Below are 15,667 nucleotides of genomic sequence, written 5' to 3'. Positions count from 1 at the left end.
TTAATTTCAAATAAGGAAAAAAAAAATCCTTCATCAGTTTTGGTATTAAAAAGAAGGAAAAAAGACAAAACAATAACTTTAATTGTTATAGTGTGATCTATATTGTCTCACAATTTACAAACTTTGAGTTGGTAGAACACATCTTCTCAAAGATTCAGTTTCTAAAATTTTCTGATATAAATTTTTCTTCATAATTAATAGAGTAAAAAATATGGATCAGATAATTGGTACAATTTTTCAGTCAGGAGGATCCTTTAATTCAGTGATTATGTTGAATGAAAAAAATTATGATATGTGGTCTCAAATCATGGAGATGCATATTGCTGAAAAAGAAAAACTTTCGTTTATTCGAGGTAATTCATTACCACCTGCTGAAGATGACGTTAAATATGAGAAGTGGTATGCAGAAAATCAAAAAGTCAAGAGATGGTTGTTGATGTCTATGACTCCAGAAATTATGAAGAGATACATTCGTTTACCTACAGCTCGTGATATTTCGAAAGCTTTATCTAAAGCTTTTTATGATGGATCTAATGAATTGCAAGTCTTCTCTTTAAATCAGAGGGCATTTTCTGCCAAACAGAATGGGAGGATACTCTCGGTTTATTACGGTGAACTGGTTGAGATCTTTAGTGAATTAGATCACCGTGATAAAGTGATCATGAAAAACGAAAACGATATTGTATCTTATCGTAAATCAATTCAACGACAACGTGTGCATATTTTTCTTGCAGGGTTAGATAGTGAATTTGAACAAATCCGTGGTGAAATTTTGAGAAATGATCCCATTCCCGATTTAGAAGAATGTTATGCTTTGGTTCGTCGTGAGCTTGTTCTACGCACAACGATGAACAGTGAATCTGAAACAACTGATGCTTCCGCAATGATAAATAAGACAAAAAATAATATTGTTAAAGCTATTTGTCAATCTGACAAATCTTCTTATAAGTGTACCCACTGCAACAAAACTGGTCATACCAAAAGTCATTGTTATGAATTAGTAGGTTATCCGGAATGGTGGGATCATAATCTAAAGAAAAACTCTAAGAAACCCCTTGTAGCTGCACTTGTTGAGACAGAGGAAGAAAATCCAACTGTTAGGCAAGCTTCATCAATGGTAGTCACTACAGGTAACGTAGAAACGAAGATGGAGAACTTTAGATATAAACTATGCTACGTGGAGCAGTTAGAGAATCTCAGAAATCAACTGAACGAGTGTCTGCACCAAAAGTGCGAAGTGGAGAAGAAACTATCAAGTCTTAGCTCTCTATCTCAAAAAGGTACTTCTGCAGATACAAGTATTTTGGTGAAGCAGTTGCAAGAAAAATTAAGGAACTATGAGTCTGAAGTCGAAGAAGCAAGGAAGTTGAAATCATCTCATCAAAATAATGAGTTATTAAAAGAAAAATTATTGGAAGAAAAAAACCGAAGAGAGCGTGCAGAATTCGAGTTACTTAAACAACAAGAGACTCAATTTGATGTGAGAAAGTTGGAGAATGAACTAATGGCATGGAAGTCATTAACCAATGATATTCCTGGTGTTTCATGTCCAAGTGACATACGTATTAAGTTCACAAGCTTGCAGAAAGAGGTGATTGAAAATATGACGACAGTTGGTCAAGTAATCGCATGTATGAAGCAAATGGAGGTAACTCTGAAAGCAGCTGAACTTGGTAGACAACATGTAGAATTTGTGACCTCATTAGCCAACCAGAAGGCAGAAGATTCGGAATCTAAAGTTAAACGGTGTGAATTGATGATCAATTGTCTTACTGAAGAAACAGAAAGATTAGAAAAGAAGGCTATTGAATTGAAGATGCACAAGAATGTGAAAATAGAGAACAACAAAGCAAGGAACTCTTATTCAGGAATTGGAGGCATCACTTGATAGAAAGGAATCCTCCATCAAAGAACTGCAAAGTAAATTATCAGAACAAAAGGAGGTCATGGCTCACCAGCATAACGAGATAAACATGCTCAATGAACGGCTAAACAACGAAGCACAAAGGCTAAAATCATTGGAGCAGGAGAATGACAAGCTCAGTGAAGAAATTTATGTGTTGAAGTCTAAGTCGGGCCACGATGACAGTTTCAAGTCGAATATGTTTTTGCAATTGACAGACAAGTTGGGCATGTGCGGTATCTATGCACCAACTTGAGGGGGAGTGTTGAAATATCTTTCTATATGTTAAGATATCCCATATAATAGTAGGAAATCAAATATTAGAAACTAATAAGATATTAAGAGCTAGTATATATATTAGCATAAAACTATTAGAAACTAGTAAAATATCAGGAACTAGTAAAATTAGAAACTAGTAGTATTGTAACTCTATAAATAGAGTCTTATATTTCTTTGGTAAACCATCAAGGAATAAAACAAGTTCTTTGATCAATTTCAACTTAATTCTTTTTCAATCGTATTTGCTCAGTATCTTCTTGAAGAAGTTGCTCTGGTTCACGTCCGTCTGAACAAAATTCCTTCGCAGGTTTTAGTAGTTTGCTTATGTCTCCCCAATCATAGATTTGTATTGTCTTACCGTCGACTATTTCAAATTGAAGTATTAATTATATCTGATGAAATTCACTACGTGTGTGTTATAACTAAAAGTCGCGGAAGCTATCGAACCTATCCTAGAAATTGATCCGATTATGAAGATTAATCGAAAAGCTAAGTCAAAATCAAATATGCGAACAGAAATTGACGAGGTTCGGCCTAAAGCCTACGTCCTCGGGCGAACAAGAAATCTTTATTGAAGGATAGATGAAGACGACTCACACAACCCGCAAGTTCGTCCCAAGATGGTACCGTATAGAATTTAACTTCTATACTAAATCTTCGACGACCGAGAAATTTAACACCGCTCAAAAAACTATGAAAAATTTCTCTCACTCTTGCTCTCTCTCTCTAGCTCTCTAAAGAAGAGTTGTTGTTGCTTGTGTTGGTGTGTTGATTACAAAGCACTCAACCCCTATTTATATATATTATAAGCCAAAAAATTGGAAACTGCCTATTGAGCCAAAAAATTGGAAACCATCCCAATTTGGAAACTGCCTATTGCTGCCTCTTAAACCTCCTCTTCAATTTTTAGAAACTGCCTCTTACAATTCTCCACCTCGTACACAATTTGATATACTTCAAATTTTGGACGAACACCAGGATACTCCTTGTAAGATATATCTTCCTTTTGTAACTTCATCCGACTGCACCATATGACCATGGCTGCCTACGTACCCTTTTACAGGATCAAGCCTACCGTAGTTCTACCAACCCTTCACATAAAGATTACCTTGTCGCCATTACGCCCTTTCGGGCAACTTAACACGAGCCGATTTGCAGCAATTTCAGACAATGCTGAAACTTGCTACACGTCACCACTTTAGTCAACATGTCCGCGGGATTCTCATCTGTGTGTACCTTCATGAGAGAAACATCACCTTCCTCTATGACATCTCGTACAAAGTGATACCTGACATCGATATGCTTAGTGCGAGCATGGTGAACCTGATTCTTCGCCAAGTGGATCGCACTTTGACTATCACACCATACATCCACGCACTCTTGCTTAATCCCTAGATCATCCAGAAGACCCCACAACCACAATGCTTCCTTCACACCCTCGGCCATAGCCATATACTCGGCCTCCGTAGTAGATAACGCAACTGTAGATTGTAACATCGATCGCCAACTAACTGGAGCACCATGTACCCTAAATACATAACCAGTAGTAGATCGTCTTCTATCTAGATCGCCAGCATAGTCTGAGTCAACATAACCGCTTACCTGACATGTGTCTCCACCAAAGCACAAACCCGTATCAACAGTACCCTTCAAGTACCTCAAGACCCACTTCACAGCTTCCCAATGTGTCTTCCCCGGGTTTGCCATAAACCTACTAACCACACTGACCGCTTGTGAAATGTCCGGACGAGTACACACCATAGCGTACATCAAACTGCCAACTGCACTAGCATACGGTATACGATCCATATGATCCTTCTCCACCGTAGTAGTGGGAGATTGTTTTCCCGAGAGCCTGAAGTGTGGTGCCAAAGGTGTTGACACCGCCTTCGCATTCTGCATCCCGAATCGAGAAACTACTCGTTCGATGTAACCTTTCTGATTCAAGTACAATTTCTTACTTAATCGCTCTCTCTTAATCTCCATTCCCAGTATTTTCTTCGCAGCGCCCATGTCTTTCATCTCAAACTCTTGACTGAGTTGAGATTTCAACTTATTTATCTCCACCATGCTTCGAGAAGCAATAAGCATGTCATCCACATACAAAAGGAGATAAATAAAGTCACCTTCGCGAAGCTTTTTGATGTATACACAACAATCATAGTCACTTCTGCGAAAACCATGCTTTAGCATGAAAAAATCAAATCGTTTGTACCATTGGCGAGGGGATTGTTTTAATCCGTAAAGAGATTTTCTCAAACGACATACTTGATTTTCTTTACCCTCAACCTTGTATCCCTCAGGTTGAGCCATATAAATTTCTTCTTCCAAATCACCGTGCAAGAAGGCGGTTTTAACATCGAGTTGTTCCAGCTCAAGATCCCTGTGAGCAACAATACTCAATAGCACCCGAATAGAAGTATGTTTCACGACCGGTGAGAAAATCTCATTGTAGTCGACCCCTTCTTTCTGTGCATAACCCTTGGCCACTAGTCTTGCCTTATACCTTGTACCCTTGATTTCGGAAGAATCCTCTTTCTTCTTGTACACCCATTTACAACCAATAACAGACTTACCTTCGGGCAATAGGACAACCTCCCATGTCTGGTTCTTGTGAAGAGACTCCATCTCTTCTTGCATAGCAACCAACCAACTCTCTCTTTCCTCCGCGGTAATAGCTTGTTTGAAGGTGACCGGCTCGTCGTCTTCCACCGAGAGTGCATATTCAACCAGATTTGCCTGCCCATAATGCCTAAGAGGTTTGTCTGACCCTAACCTCTGTACCGGCTTATATAACCGTTTCGGCCTAGTGTGTACCGAAACATCCTGCTGTTGTTGTTGTAAAACTTGTGTACCTTCCCCTTGAACCTCCTCATGATCGGGTTCATCAATTTCCTCATCCTGAGTATTATCCTGATGCTCCACCTGATCATGATTCCTAGAAACCCGTTGGTCTTCGATTTCTACTTCCACTACTTGAGCTTTAGTAGACCCAACATCACCACAACTAGGCACCGTAGCTTTCGCCATAGCTACAATAGATGACTCATCAAACACCACATCTCTGCTGATTACAAACTTCTTGCCTTCCGTACACCATAGCCGATAACCCTTGACTCCTGTAGCATATCCTAAGAAAATTGCCTTCTTTGCTCTATTGTCAAGTTTGTTACCTTTAACATGGTAATAGGCCGTACAACCGAAAACCTTAAGTCTCCCGTAATCTGCATGTTCACCTGACCACACCTCGTAAGGTATGCCGCCATCTAAAGAAGAATGTGGAGACCTGTTCACAATATAACAAGTTGTAGCAACCGATTCTGCCCACCATTCTACGCCTAATCCCGAATTGGAGCGCATACATCTAGCCTTCTCAAGTAGTGTACGGTTCAATCTCTCTGCGACTCCATTCTGTTGAGGTGTGTTTACTACTGTCCAGTGCCTCACAATGCCTTCCTGATTACAAAACTCCTTGAATGCCCCATCCGTGTACTCGGTCCCATTATCCGACCTTAACGTCTTCAGCTTTCGACCAGTTTTGTTCTCAACCATTGCTTTCCACACCAGGAAAGTGTTGAATACCTCATTCTTATGCTTCAGAAAATAAAGCCAGACAAATCTCGAATGATCATCAACGAATGTAACAAAATACCTGGAACCACCCTTGGAAGGTAACTTTGCCGGTCCCCAGACATCGGTATGTACGTAGTCTAATACCTCTTTGCTCCTGTGCTTGCTTGTAGAGAACGTCACCCTGTGTGCCTTCCCGAACACACAATGCTCACAAAACTCCATGCAAGGCTTCTTCATGTCCTTCAACAAGCCTTTCCCGCACATCAGAGATAGACCCTTTTCTGACATATGCCCAAGGCGCATATGCCAAAGCCTCGTACTAGCCGTTGGATCCCTTCCACTGATTCCTACCGCTACATCTCCAGTAATTGTTGTCCCCAAAAGTTTGTATAAATTACCGTAACGAGTACCTCTCATTACCACCAAAGAACCCTTAACGACTTTTATGGAGCCATTCTCTATAATTATCTTACAGTCGTTCCGCTCCAACACACCAAGGGAACTTAGATTTTTCCGCAAATCGAGTATGTGTCTTACGTCCGTCAATGTTCTCACCACTCCATCGTGCATCTTGATCCGTATTGTTCCGAGTCCCACAGTTTTACATATACTATCATCACCCAGTATAACTGTACCACCATTTACACTCCTATAGGTAGTAAACAACTCCCTATTTGGACACATATGGTGTGACGCCCCTGAATCAAGCATCCACTTATCGAAGATTTTCTCAGACACCTCTGTCACCGAGAAACATTCATCCGCCTCTTCTGACACATATCCCGCCTCTTACATCTCTTGTTTCTCCTTGTAGCCTTCGTTCTTTTGCTTCAACTTTCTCTTTGGACAAGCCGCTTTAAAGTGGCCAAGCTCACCACAACTAAAGCACGTTTTCTTGAAAGAGCCTCTAGATTTTGATCTAGATTTCCCGCCCTTTCCCTTTCCCCTTTCATTACTCCTCCCCCTCGTTACAAACAACCCTTGTGCTTGTTCTTTGTCTACTCCACCCGACGCCATACTGCTAGTAGCAACCTTACGAAGGTCATCCGCTAATAGCGAATTTCTCGTCTCTTCCATGCTTAGACTATCACCAACAAGCATCAAAGTTTGAACAAGGTTCTCATAAGATTTAGGCAATGAAAGTAACAATATGAGGGCTTGGTCCTCATCCTCAACCTTAACATCAATATCCTTCAAATCTGAGATAATGCTGTCAAACCTATTCACATATTCCTGAATAGAAGAACCCTCTTCCATTCTACATGTGAATAAGTTGGATTTTAAGTAGACCCGATTTGTTAAAGTTTTCGTCATGAAACTGCTTTCTAGCTTTAACCACACACCCGCCGCCGTTGTTTCTCCGTCTACTAGGAACGCCACGTCCCTCTCAAGACACAACATAATGGTAGCCCGTGCTTCGAGATCTAACTCTTCCCAATCCTCATCTGACATATCTCCTGGTTTCTTTTCCGTCAACGTCTTGTGTAATTTCTGCGAGATTAACAGATTTTTCATCTGCATCCGCCAATAAGAAAAATCGTTTTTCCCATTGAACTTCTCTATCTCATATTTCCCTGCTTTGACCGTACCACTTCTCGATCCCATCTTCTCTTCGTTCAATCTCAACAAGGCTCTGGTACCAATTGTTATAACTAAAAGTCGCGGAAGCTATCGAACCTATCCTAGAAATTGATCCGATTATGAAGATTAATCGAAAAGCTAAGTCAAAATCAAATATGCGAACAGAAATTAACGAGGTTCGGCCTAAAGCCTACGTCCTCGGGCGAACAAGAAATCTTTATTGAAGGATAGATGAAGACGACTCACACAACCCGCAAGTTCGTCCCAAGATGGTACCGTATAGAATTTAACTTCTATACTAAATCTTCGACGACCGAGAAATTTAACACCGCTCAAAAAACTATGAAAAATTTCTCTCACTCTTGCTCTCTCTCTCTAGCTCTCTAAAGAAGAGTTGTTGTTGCTTGTGTTGGTGTGTTGATTACAAAGCACTCAACCCCTATTTATATATATTATAAGCCAAAAAATTGGAAACTGCCTATTGAGCCAAAAAATTGGAAACCATCCCAATTTGGAAACTGCCTATTGCTGCCTCTTAAACCTCCTCTTCAATTTTTAGAAACTGCCTCTTACAATTCTCCACCTCGTACACAATTTGATATACTTCAAATTTTGGACGAACACCAGGATACTCCTTGTAAGATATATCTTCCTTTTGTAACTTCATCCGACTGCACCATATGACCATGGCTGCCTACGTACCCTTTTACAGGATCAAGCCTACCGTAGTTCTACCAACCCTTCACATAAAGATTACCTTGTCGCCATTACGCCCTTTCGGGCAACTTAACACGAGCCGATTTGCAGCAATTTCAGACAATGCTGAAACTTGCTACACGTCACCACTTTAGTCAACATGTCCGCGGGATTCTCATCTGTGTGTACCTTCATGAGAGAAACATCACCTTCCTCTATGACATCTCGTACAAAGTGATACCTGACATCGATATGCTTAGTGCGAGCATGGTGAACCTGATTCTTCGCCAAGTGGATCGCACTTTGACTATCACACCATACATCCACGCACTCTTGCTTAATCCCTAGATCATCCAGAAGACCCCACAACCACAATGCTTCCTTCACACCCTCGGCCATAGCCATATACTCGGCCTCCGTAGTAGATAACGCAACTGTAGATTGTAACATCGATCGCCAACTAACTGGAGCACCATGTACCCTAAATACATAACCAGTAGTAGATCGTCTTCTATCTAGATCGCCAGCATAGTCTGAGTCAACATAACCGCTTACCTGACATGTGTCTCCACCAAAGCACAAACCCGTATCAACAGTACCCTTCAAGTACCTCAAGACCCACTTCACAGCTTCCCAATGTGTCTTCCCCGGGTTTGCCATAAACCTACTAACCACACTGACCGCTTGTGAAATGTCCGGACGAGTACACACCATAGCGTACATCAAACTGCCAACTGCACTAGCATACGGTATACGATCCATATGATCCTTCTCCACCGTAGTAGTGGGAGATTGTTTTCCCGAGAGCCTGAAGTGTGGTGCCAAAGGTGTTGACACCGCCTTCGCATTCTGCATCCCGAATCGAGAAACTACTCGTTCGATGTAACCTTTCTGATTCAAGTACAATTTCTTACTTAATCGCTCTCTCTTAATCTCCATTCCCAGTATTTTCTTCGCAGCGCCCATGTCTTTCATCTCAAACTCTTGACTGAGTTGAGATTTCAACTTATTTATCTCCACCATGCTTCGAGAAGCAATAAGCATGTCATCCACATACAAAAGGAGATAAATAAAGTCACCTTCGCGAAGCTTTTTGATGTATACACAACAATCATAGTCACTTCTGCGAAAACCATGCTTTAGCATGAAAAAATCAAATCGTTTGTACCATTGGCGAGGGGATTGTTTTAATCCGTAAAGAGATTTTCTCAAACGACATACTTGATTTTCTTTACCCTCAACCTTGTATCCCTCAGGTTGAGCCATATAAATTTCTTCTTCCAAATCACCGTGCAAGAAGGCGGTTTTAACATCGAGTTGTTCCAGCTCAAGATCCCTGTGAGCAACAATACTCAATAGCACCCGAATAGAAGTATGTTTCACGACCGGTGAGAAAATCTCATTGTAGTCGACCCCTTCTTTCTGTGCATAACCCTTGGCCACTAGTCTTGCCTTATACCTTGTACCCTTGATTTCGGAAGAATCCTCTTTCTTCTTGTACACCCATTTACAACCAATAACAGACTTACCTTCGGGCAATGGGACAACCTCCCATGTCTGGTTCTTGTGAAGAGACTCCATCTCTTCTTGCATAGCAACCAACCAACTCTCTCTTTCCTCCGCGGTAATAGCTTGTTTGAAGGTGACCGGCTCGTCGTCTTCCACCGAGAGTGCATATTCAACCAGATTTGTCTGCCCATAATGCCTAAGAGGTTTGTCTGACCCTAACCTCTGTACCGGCTTATATAACCGTTTCGGCCTAGTGTGTACCGAAACATCCTGCTGTTATTGTTGTAAAACTTGTGTACCTTCCCCTTGAACCTCCTCATGATCGGGTTCATCAATTTCCTCATCCTGAGTATTATCCTGATGCTCCACCTGATCATGATTCCTAGAAACCCGTTGGTCTTCGATTTCTACTTCCACTACTTGAGCTTTAGTAGACCCAACATCACCACAACTAGGCACCGTAGCTTTCGCCATAGCTACAATAGATGACTCATCAAACACCACATCTCTGCTGATTACAAACTTCTTGTCTTCCGTACACCATAGCCGATAACCCTTGACTCCTGTAGCATATCCTAAGAAAATTGCCTTCTTTGCTCTATTGTCAAGTTTGTTACCTTTAACATGGTAATAGGCCGTACAACCGAAAACCTTAAGTCTCCCGTAATCTGCATGTTCACCTGACCACACCTCGTAAGGTATGCCGCCATCTAAAGAAGAATGTGGAGACCTGTTCACAATATAACAAGTTGTAGCAACCGATTCTGCCCACCATTCTACGCCTAATCCCGAATTGGAGCGCATACATCTAGCCTTCTCAAGTAGTGTACGGTTCAATCTCTCTGCGACTCCATTCTGTTGAGGTGTGTTTACTACTGTCCAGTGCCTCACAATGCCTTCCTGATTACAAAACTCCTTGAATGCCCCATCCGTGTACTCGGTCCCATTATCCGACCTTAACGTCTTCAGCTTTCGACCAGTTTTGTTCTCAACCATTGCTTTCCACACCAGGAAAGTGTTGAATACCTCATTCTTATGCTTCAGAAAATAAAGCCAGACAAATCTCGAATGATCATCAACGAATGTAACAAAATACCTGGAACCACCCTTGGAAGGTAACTTTGCCGGTCCCCAGACATCGGTATGTACGTAGTCTAATACCTCTTTGCTCCTGTGCTTGCTTGTAGAGAACGTCACCCTGTGTGCCTTCCCGAACACACAATGCTCACAAAACTCCATGCAAGGCTTCTTCATGTCCTTCAACAAGCCTTTCCCGCACATCAGAGATAGACCCTTTTCTGACATATGCCCAAGGCGCATATGCCAAAGCCTCGTACTAGCCGTTGGATCCCTTCCACTGATTCCTACCGCTACATCTCCAGTAATTGTTGTCCCCAAAAGTTTGTATAAATTACCGTAACGAGTACCTCTCATTACCACCAAAGAACCCTTAACGACTTTTATGGAGCCATTCTCTATAATTATCTTACAGTCGTTCCGCTCCAACACACCAAGGGAACTTAGATTTTTCCGCAAATCGGGTATGTGTCTTACGTCCGTCAATGTTCTCACCACTCCATCGTGCATCTTGATCCGTATTGTTCCGAGTCCCACAGTTTTACATATACTATCATCACCCAGTATAACTGTACCACTATTTATACTCCTATAGGTAGTAAACAACTCCCTATTTGGACACATATGGTGTGACGCCCCTGAATCAAGCATCCACTTATCGAAGATTTTCTCAGACACCTCTGTCACCGAGAAACATTCATCCGCCTCTTCTGACACATATCCCGCCTCTTACATCTCTTGTTTCTCCTTGTAGCCTTCGTTCTTTTGCTTCAACTTTCTCTTTGGACAAGCCGCTTTAAAGTGGCCAAGCTCACCACAACTAAAGCACGTTTTCTTGAAAGAGCCTCTAGATTTTGATCTAGATTTCCCGCCCTTTCCCTTTCCCCTTTCATTACTCCTCCCCCTCGTTACAAACAACCCTTGTGCTTGTTCTTTGTCTACTCCACCCGACGCCATACTGCTAGTAGCAACCTTACGAAGGTCATCCGCTAATAGCGAATTTCTCGTCTCTTCCATGCTTAGACTATCACCAACAAGCATCAAAGTTTGAACAAGGTTCTCATAGGATTTAGGCAATGAAAGTAACAATATGAGGGCTTGGTCCTCATCCTCAACCTTAACATCAATATCCTTCAAATCTGAGATAATGCTGTCAAACCTATTCACATATTCCTGAATAGAAGAACCCTCTTCCATTCTACATGTGAATAAGTTGGATTTTAAGTAGACCCGATTTGTTAAAGTTTTCGTCATGAAACTGCTTTCTAGCTTTAACCACACACCCGCCGCCGTTGTTTCTCCGTCTACTAGGAACGCCACGTCCCTCTCAAGACACAACATAATGGTAGCCCGTGCTTCGAGATCTAACTCTTCCCAATCCTCATCTGACATATCTCCTGGTTTCTTTCCCGTCAACGTCTTGTGTAATTTCTGCGAGATTAACAGATTTTTCATCTGCATCCGCCAATAAGAAAAATCGTTTTTCCCATTGAACTTCTCTATCTCATATTTCCCTGCTTTGACCGTACCACTTCTCGATCCCATCTTCTCTTCGTTCAATCTCAACAAGGCTCTGGTACCAATTGTTATAACTAAAAGTCGCGGAAGCTATCGAACCTATCCTAGAAATTGATCCGATTATGAAGATTAATCGAAAAGCTAAGTCAAAATCAAATATGCGAACAGAAATTAACGAGGTTCGGCCTAAAGCCTACGTCCTCGGGCGAACACGAAATCTTTATTGAAGGATAGATAAAGACGACTCACACAACCCGCAAGTTCGTCCCAAGATGGTACCGTATAGAATTTAACTTCTATACTAAATCTTCGACGACCGAGAAATTTAACACCGCTCAAAAAACTATGAAAAATTTCTCTCACTCTTGCTCTCTCTCTCTAGCTCTCTAAAGAAGAGTTGTTGTTGCTTGTGTTGGTGTGTTGATTACAAAGCACTCAACCCCTATTTATATATATTATAAGCCAAAAAATTGGAAACTGCCTATTGAGCCAAAAAATTGGAAACCATCCCAATTTGGAAACTGCCTATTGCTGCCTCTTAAACCTCCTCTTCAATTTTTAGAAACTGCCTCTTACAATTCTCCACCTCGTACACAATTTGATATACTTCAAATTTTGGACGAACACCTGGATACTCCTTGTAAGATATATCTTCCTTTTGTAACTTCATCCGACTGCACCATATGACCATGGCTGCCTACGTACCTTTTTACAGGATCAAGCCTACCGTAGTTCTACCAACCCTTCACATAAAGATTACCTTGTCGCTATTACGCCCTTTCGGGCAACTTAACACGAGCTGATTTGCAGCAATTTCAGACAATGCTGAAACTTGCTACACGTCACCACTTTCAGAAGTTGAAAGTAGAGCCAGTATTACTGCACTACTTTTCTCAGCTGAAAGCGCTTCAGGGTAATCCCTTCTCTTCCCTTTCATTTATTTATTCATCTTATGCCTTGGTTTCAGGGTTACGAAGTTAATCTGAGTAAAAGTTTGATTTGTTGCCAGGCTTGGAACTGAGAATGACAACAAGAACAAGGCTGAAAGCGTGCTTGTATAGCTATACATCTCCTGGGGGTCCAATGTATCCAACACGAGCTGTGAGGCACGCGTCCTGGGATGCACAGAATTTCTTTTCCCCGTCAGCTGAAAGAGATCCCAGGCCTATTGTATGTGTCGACTCAAATGGACGTAAAATTAGCTCAACTCAGTGATTCAAACAAGTCATATATAACGCACAAAATATTCCAAACTCTGACTCGGGTCTAATTAGATTTCTAGTAAGAATTCATGGGAAAAGAAAACGCCGCCTTAGTTTCTTTTTGTCATAAGATTCTTGGTAGCCAAACAGACCAAGGATTCATGATTCCTACCAAATCTCACTTTTAATAGGAATCCTACTTAAGAATCCTCCAACCAAACACACCATAAGTTTTTTTTCACCTATTTTGTGTTTGTCAAATACAAGAGGCCAAAACATACAGAAACAGGATGGGATACCAATATTTCTACTCTGGCCTCAACACAACTGAGAAAAAATTTTGTAACCAATAACAGACAGGACAATTACAATATATAGTATACGGATTAGTAACTCAAGAATATACCAAATTGATGACTGAGAATCTAATAGGAATAACTACATTCATTGGCAGGCGTCATCTCCTAATTTCCAGTGTTTAATCTTCACAGATGGCAGGCGTCAAATAGGACTAAGATCTTAGAAACTCAATCTTAGAAACTCGGAGTGCCACGTAGGATTTTCTGAGTTTTTCTTAAAAAATCATCTCCAATGCAAAACTCAACTAAGATTTCAAAGATGATGTGTCGAGAGTGGAATAGAGATATCTCAAGAGGACACTCTATTTTCAGAGTGTCCTCTTGAGATATCTCTAATTGTCCAACTCATCAATATTTAAATTTCAACCAATAGAAATCAAGTCTTCGTATATTTCTAAAATAACTAATTACTTAAAAATAACCATGACACGTAAGTAAAATAAAAGAGTTTAGAGTGTCGCATTGGAGACATACAAGAATTGAGGATCTCTATTTTCGACACCTATGAGTGAGAATCTCAATTGGAACTCGACAAATAGGACGAATAGAGATTTTTTTGAGTTTTGCATTGGAGACGCTCTAACAAAAACAGAAACCGACTTGACATTCTCTCCAACATACTCAAAGGAGACAACAGCTTGGAGAATTTAGAAAAACATATAGTCAGGTGAGTAGCATCAAAAGTAATAGTGTATGTAGAAGACCTAAAGTGATGGAGGTGTTGACAAATTTCAGGTCTTTTAGGGCATACATCATCTATAGTTTCAAAAAGGGTTAGGACTTGGTTGCTGCTTAATTATTGGAAAAGCATAATACTATGAGCTCCTTTTGATATCAATCACCATTTAAAAATCATTCTTAAACCTCAAAGTTGAAACCAAGGAGGCTTAATTCAGCTTGATTTATGAACTATTCTCTTTTGGAATTTAAAGGGATTGGTGTTTTCGTGTTCGAATTTTTCTGTTTGGGCAGGGAGGATATCAGTCATGGAGATTGAGTATCCACAAGCAAGCAGTGTACCCAACACAAAAAAAACGATTCCGATGGATTGGACCAAATTTCAGTTCTTAGGTATAATAATCTCTTCGATTCTTTCGAGTTCGTTAAGTTCCAATTTTTGCAATCAAAATTTGAGAAAACCCACCCCTTGTCTTGCTTAATTCTTTTTCGAACTTGGGTTCATTGACTTTTTTGGAGTCCTTACTTACTGGAGTTCTCAAGGTTAGCCATTTCCGTCCGGATGAACAACAACGACCCATTTTTCTTTGTTTTCTAGGATGATTTTGCAGTATTACATTTATGATTGTATGTGTGTAGGCAGGAGATCCTAAACATGGATGATGGAGAGAAAGCGAATAGCAATTCTTATATTGTGATAAAGGTTATGTTCTTTGCAAGAGCTCGAGATCTTACTGGCTTGACATATGTGATACTACAAGTCCCATCTGGTAGTACAGCTCAAGATTGTCTAACTAAAATCTTCGATAAGTTCCCTAAACTGGAAGAAATCCGCCACTGCATGGTCGTTGCTCTGAATGAAGAATATAAACCTGAGTGTACAGTTGTTAGAAACAAAGACGAGTTAGCTATCATTCCTCCGATAAGTAGGGGCTAGAAAGTCGAAGGTTAATGAAATAACCGGATCTCTGTTCGAATTTTGGTACATACGGATCTTGTTTAATGATTTTGAATAAAGCAATGTTGTTTATCTTGTTGTTAATCATTAGCCATTCATCGAGAAACTAATCTGATTTTAATTCAGTTATGTTTCAATGTTTCGTTGATCTTCTTTTTATATCAAAAAGTAGGAAACTCTTAAACTTCAATGCATCTATTAGATTGGTAAGATATCCATTACTACATAGGAAACATTTCTCCCTGAATGAAGTTGCTCTTCAGATAATTCAGCTGCTTAGCTTCTCAAAGGCCCTTGGTGAGAACTTCTGCTTGAAATCTGACTATTCGGGATC

General features: G+C 40.6%; 2 protein-coding genes across 2 annotated transcripts; both read left to right on the top strand.

The window, feature by feature from the left end:
• The first annotated feature begins 241 nt into the window (after positions 1 to 241).
• On the top strand, positions 242 to 1,888 carry LOC147542635 (uncharacterized). Its single transcript, XM_086635325.1, has one exon. The coding sequence runs from the start codon at positions 269 to 271 to the stop codon at positions 1,886 to 1,888; it is 1,620 nt and encodes a 539-aa protein (XP_086491451.1). The 5' UTR covers positions 242 to 268.
• A 12,814-nt stretch (positions 1,889 to 14,702) lies between these two features.
• Positions 14,703 to 15,312, top strand: CNX7 (co-factor for nitrate, reductase and xanthine dehydrogenase 7). Its single transcript, XM_086638589.1, has 2 exons — positions 14,703 to 14,768; positions 15,015 to 15,312. Exon 2 carries the CDS (start codon positions 15,031 to 15,033, stop codon positions 15,310 to 15,312), a length of 282 nt encoding a protein of 93 aa, XP_086494715.1. The 5' UTR covers positions 14,703 to 14,768; positions 15,015 to 15,030.
• Positions 15,313 to 15,667: the final 355 nt, after the last annotated feature.

This window comes from Eschscholzia californica, unplaced genomic scaffold, assembly GCF_041429995.1.
Source record: "Eschscholzia californica isolate CP2 unplaced genomic scaffold, dmEscCali1.0.p SCAF_4, whole genome shotgun sequence".
NCBI classification, from domain to species: domain Eukaryota; kingdom Viridiplantae; phylum Streptophyta; class Magnoliopsida; order Ranunculales; family Papaveraceae; genus Eschscholzia; species Eschscholzia californica.
The sequence above is the reverse complement of the archived record's forward strand: the minus strand, read 5'-3'. Positions and strand labels throughout refer to the sequence as shown.

Bases quoted from the DNA above. Each gene is read 5' to 3' on its own strand.
- CNX7 (XM_086638589.1), top strand. From the start codon at position 15,031: ATGGATGATGGAGAGAAAGCGAATAGCAATTCTTATATTGTGATAAAG.
- LOC147542635 (XM_086635325.1), top strand. From the start codon at position 269: ATGTTGAATGAAAAAAATTATGATATGTGGTCTCAAATCATGGAGATG.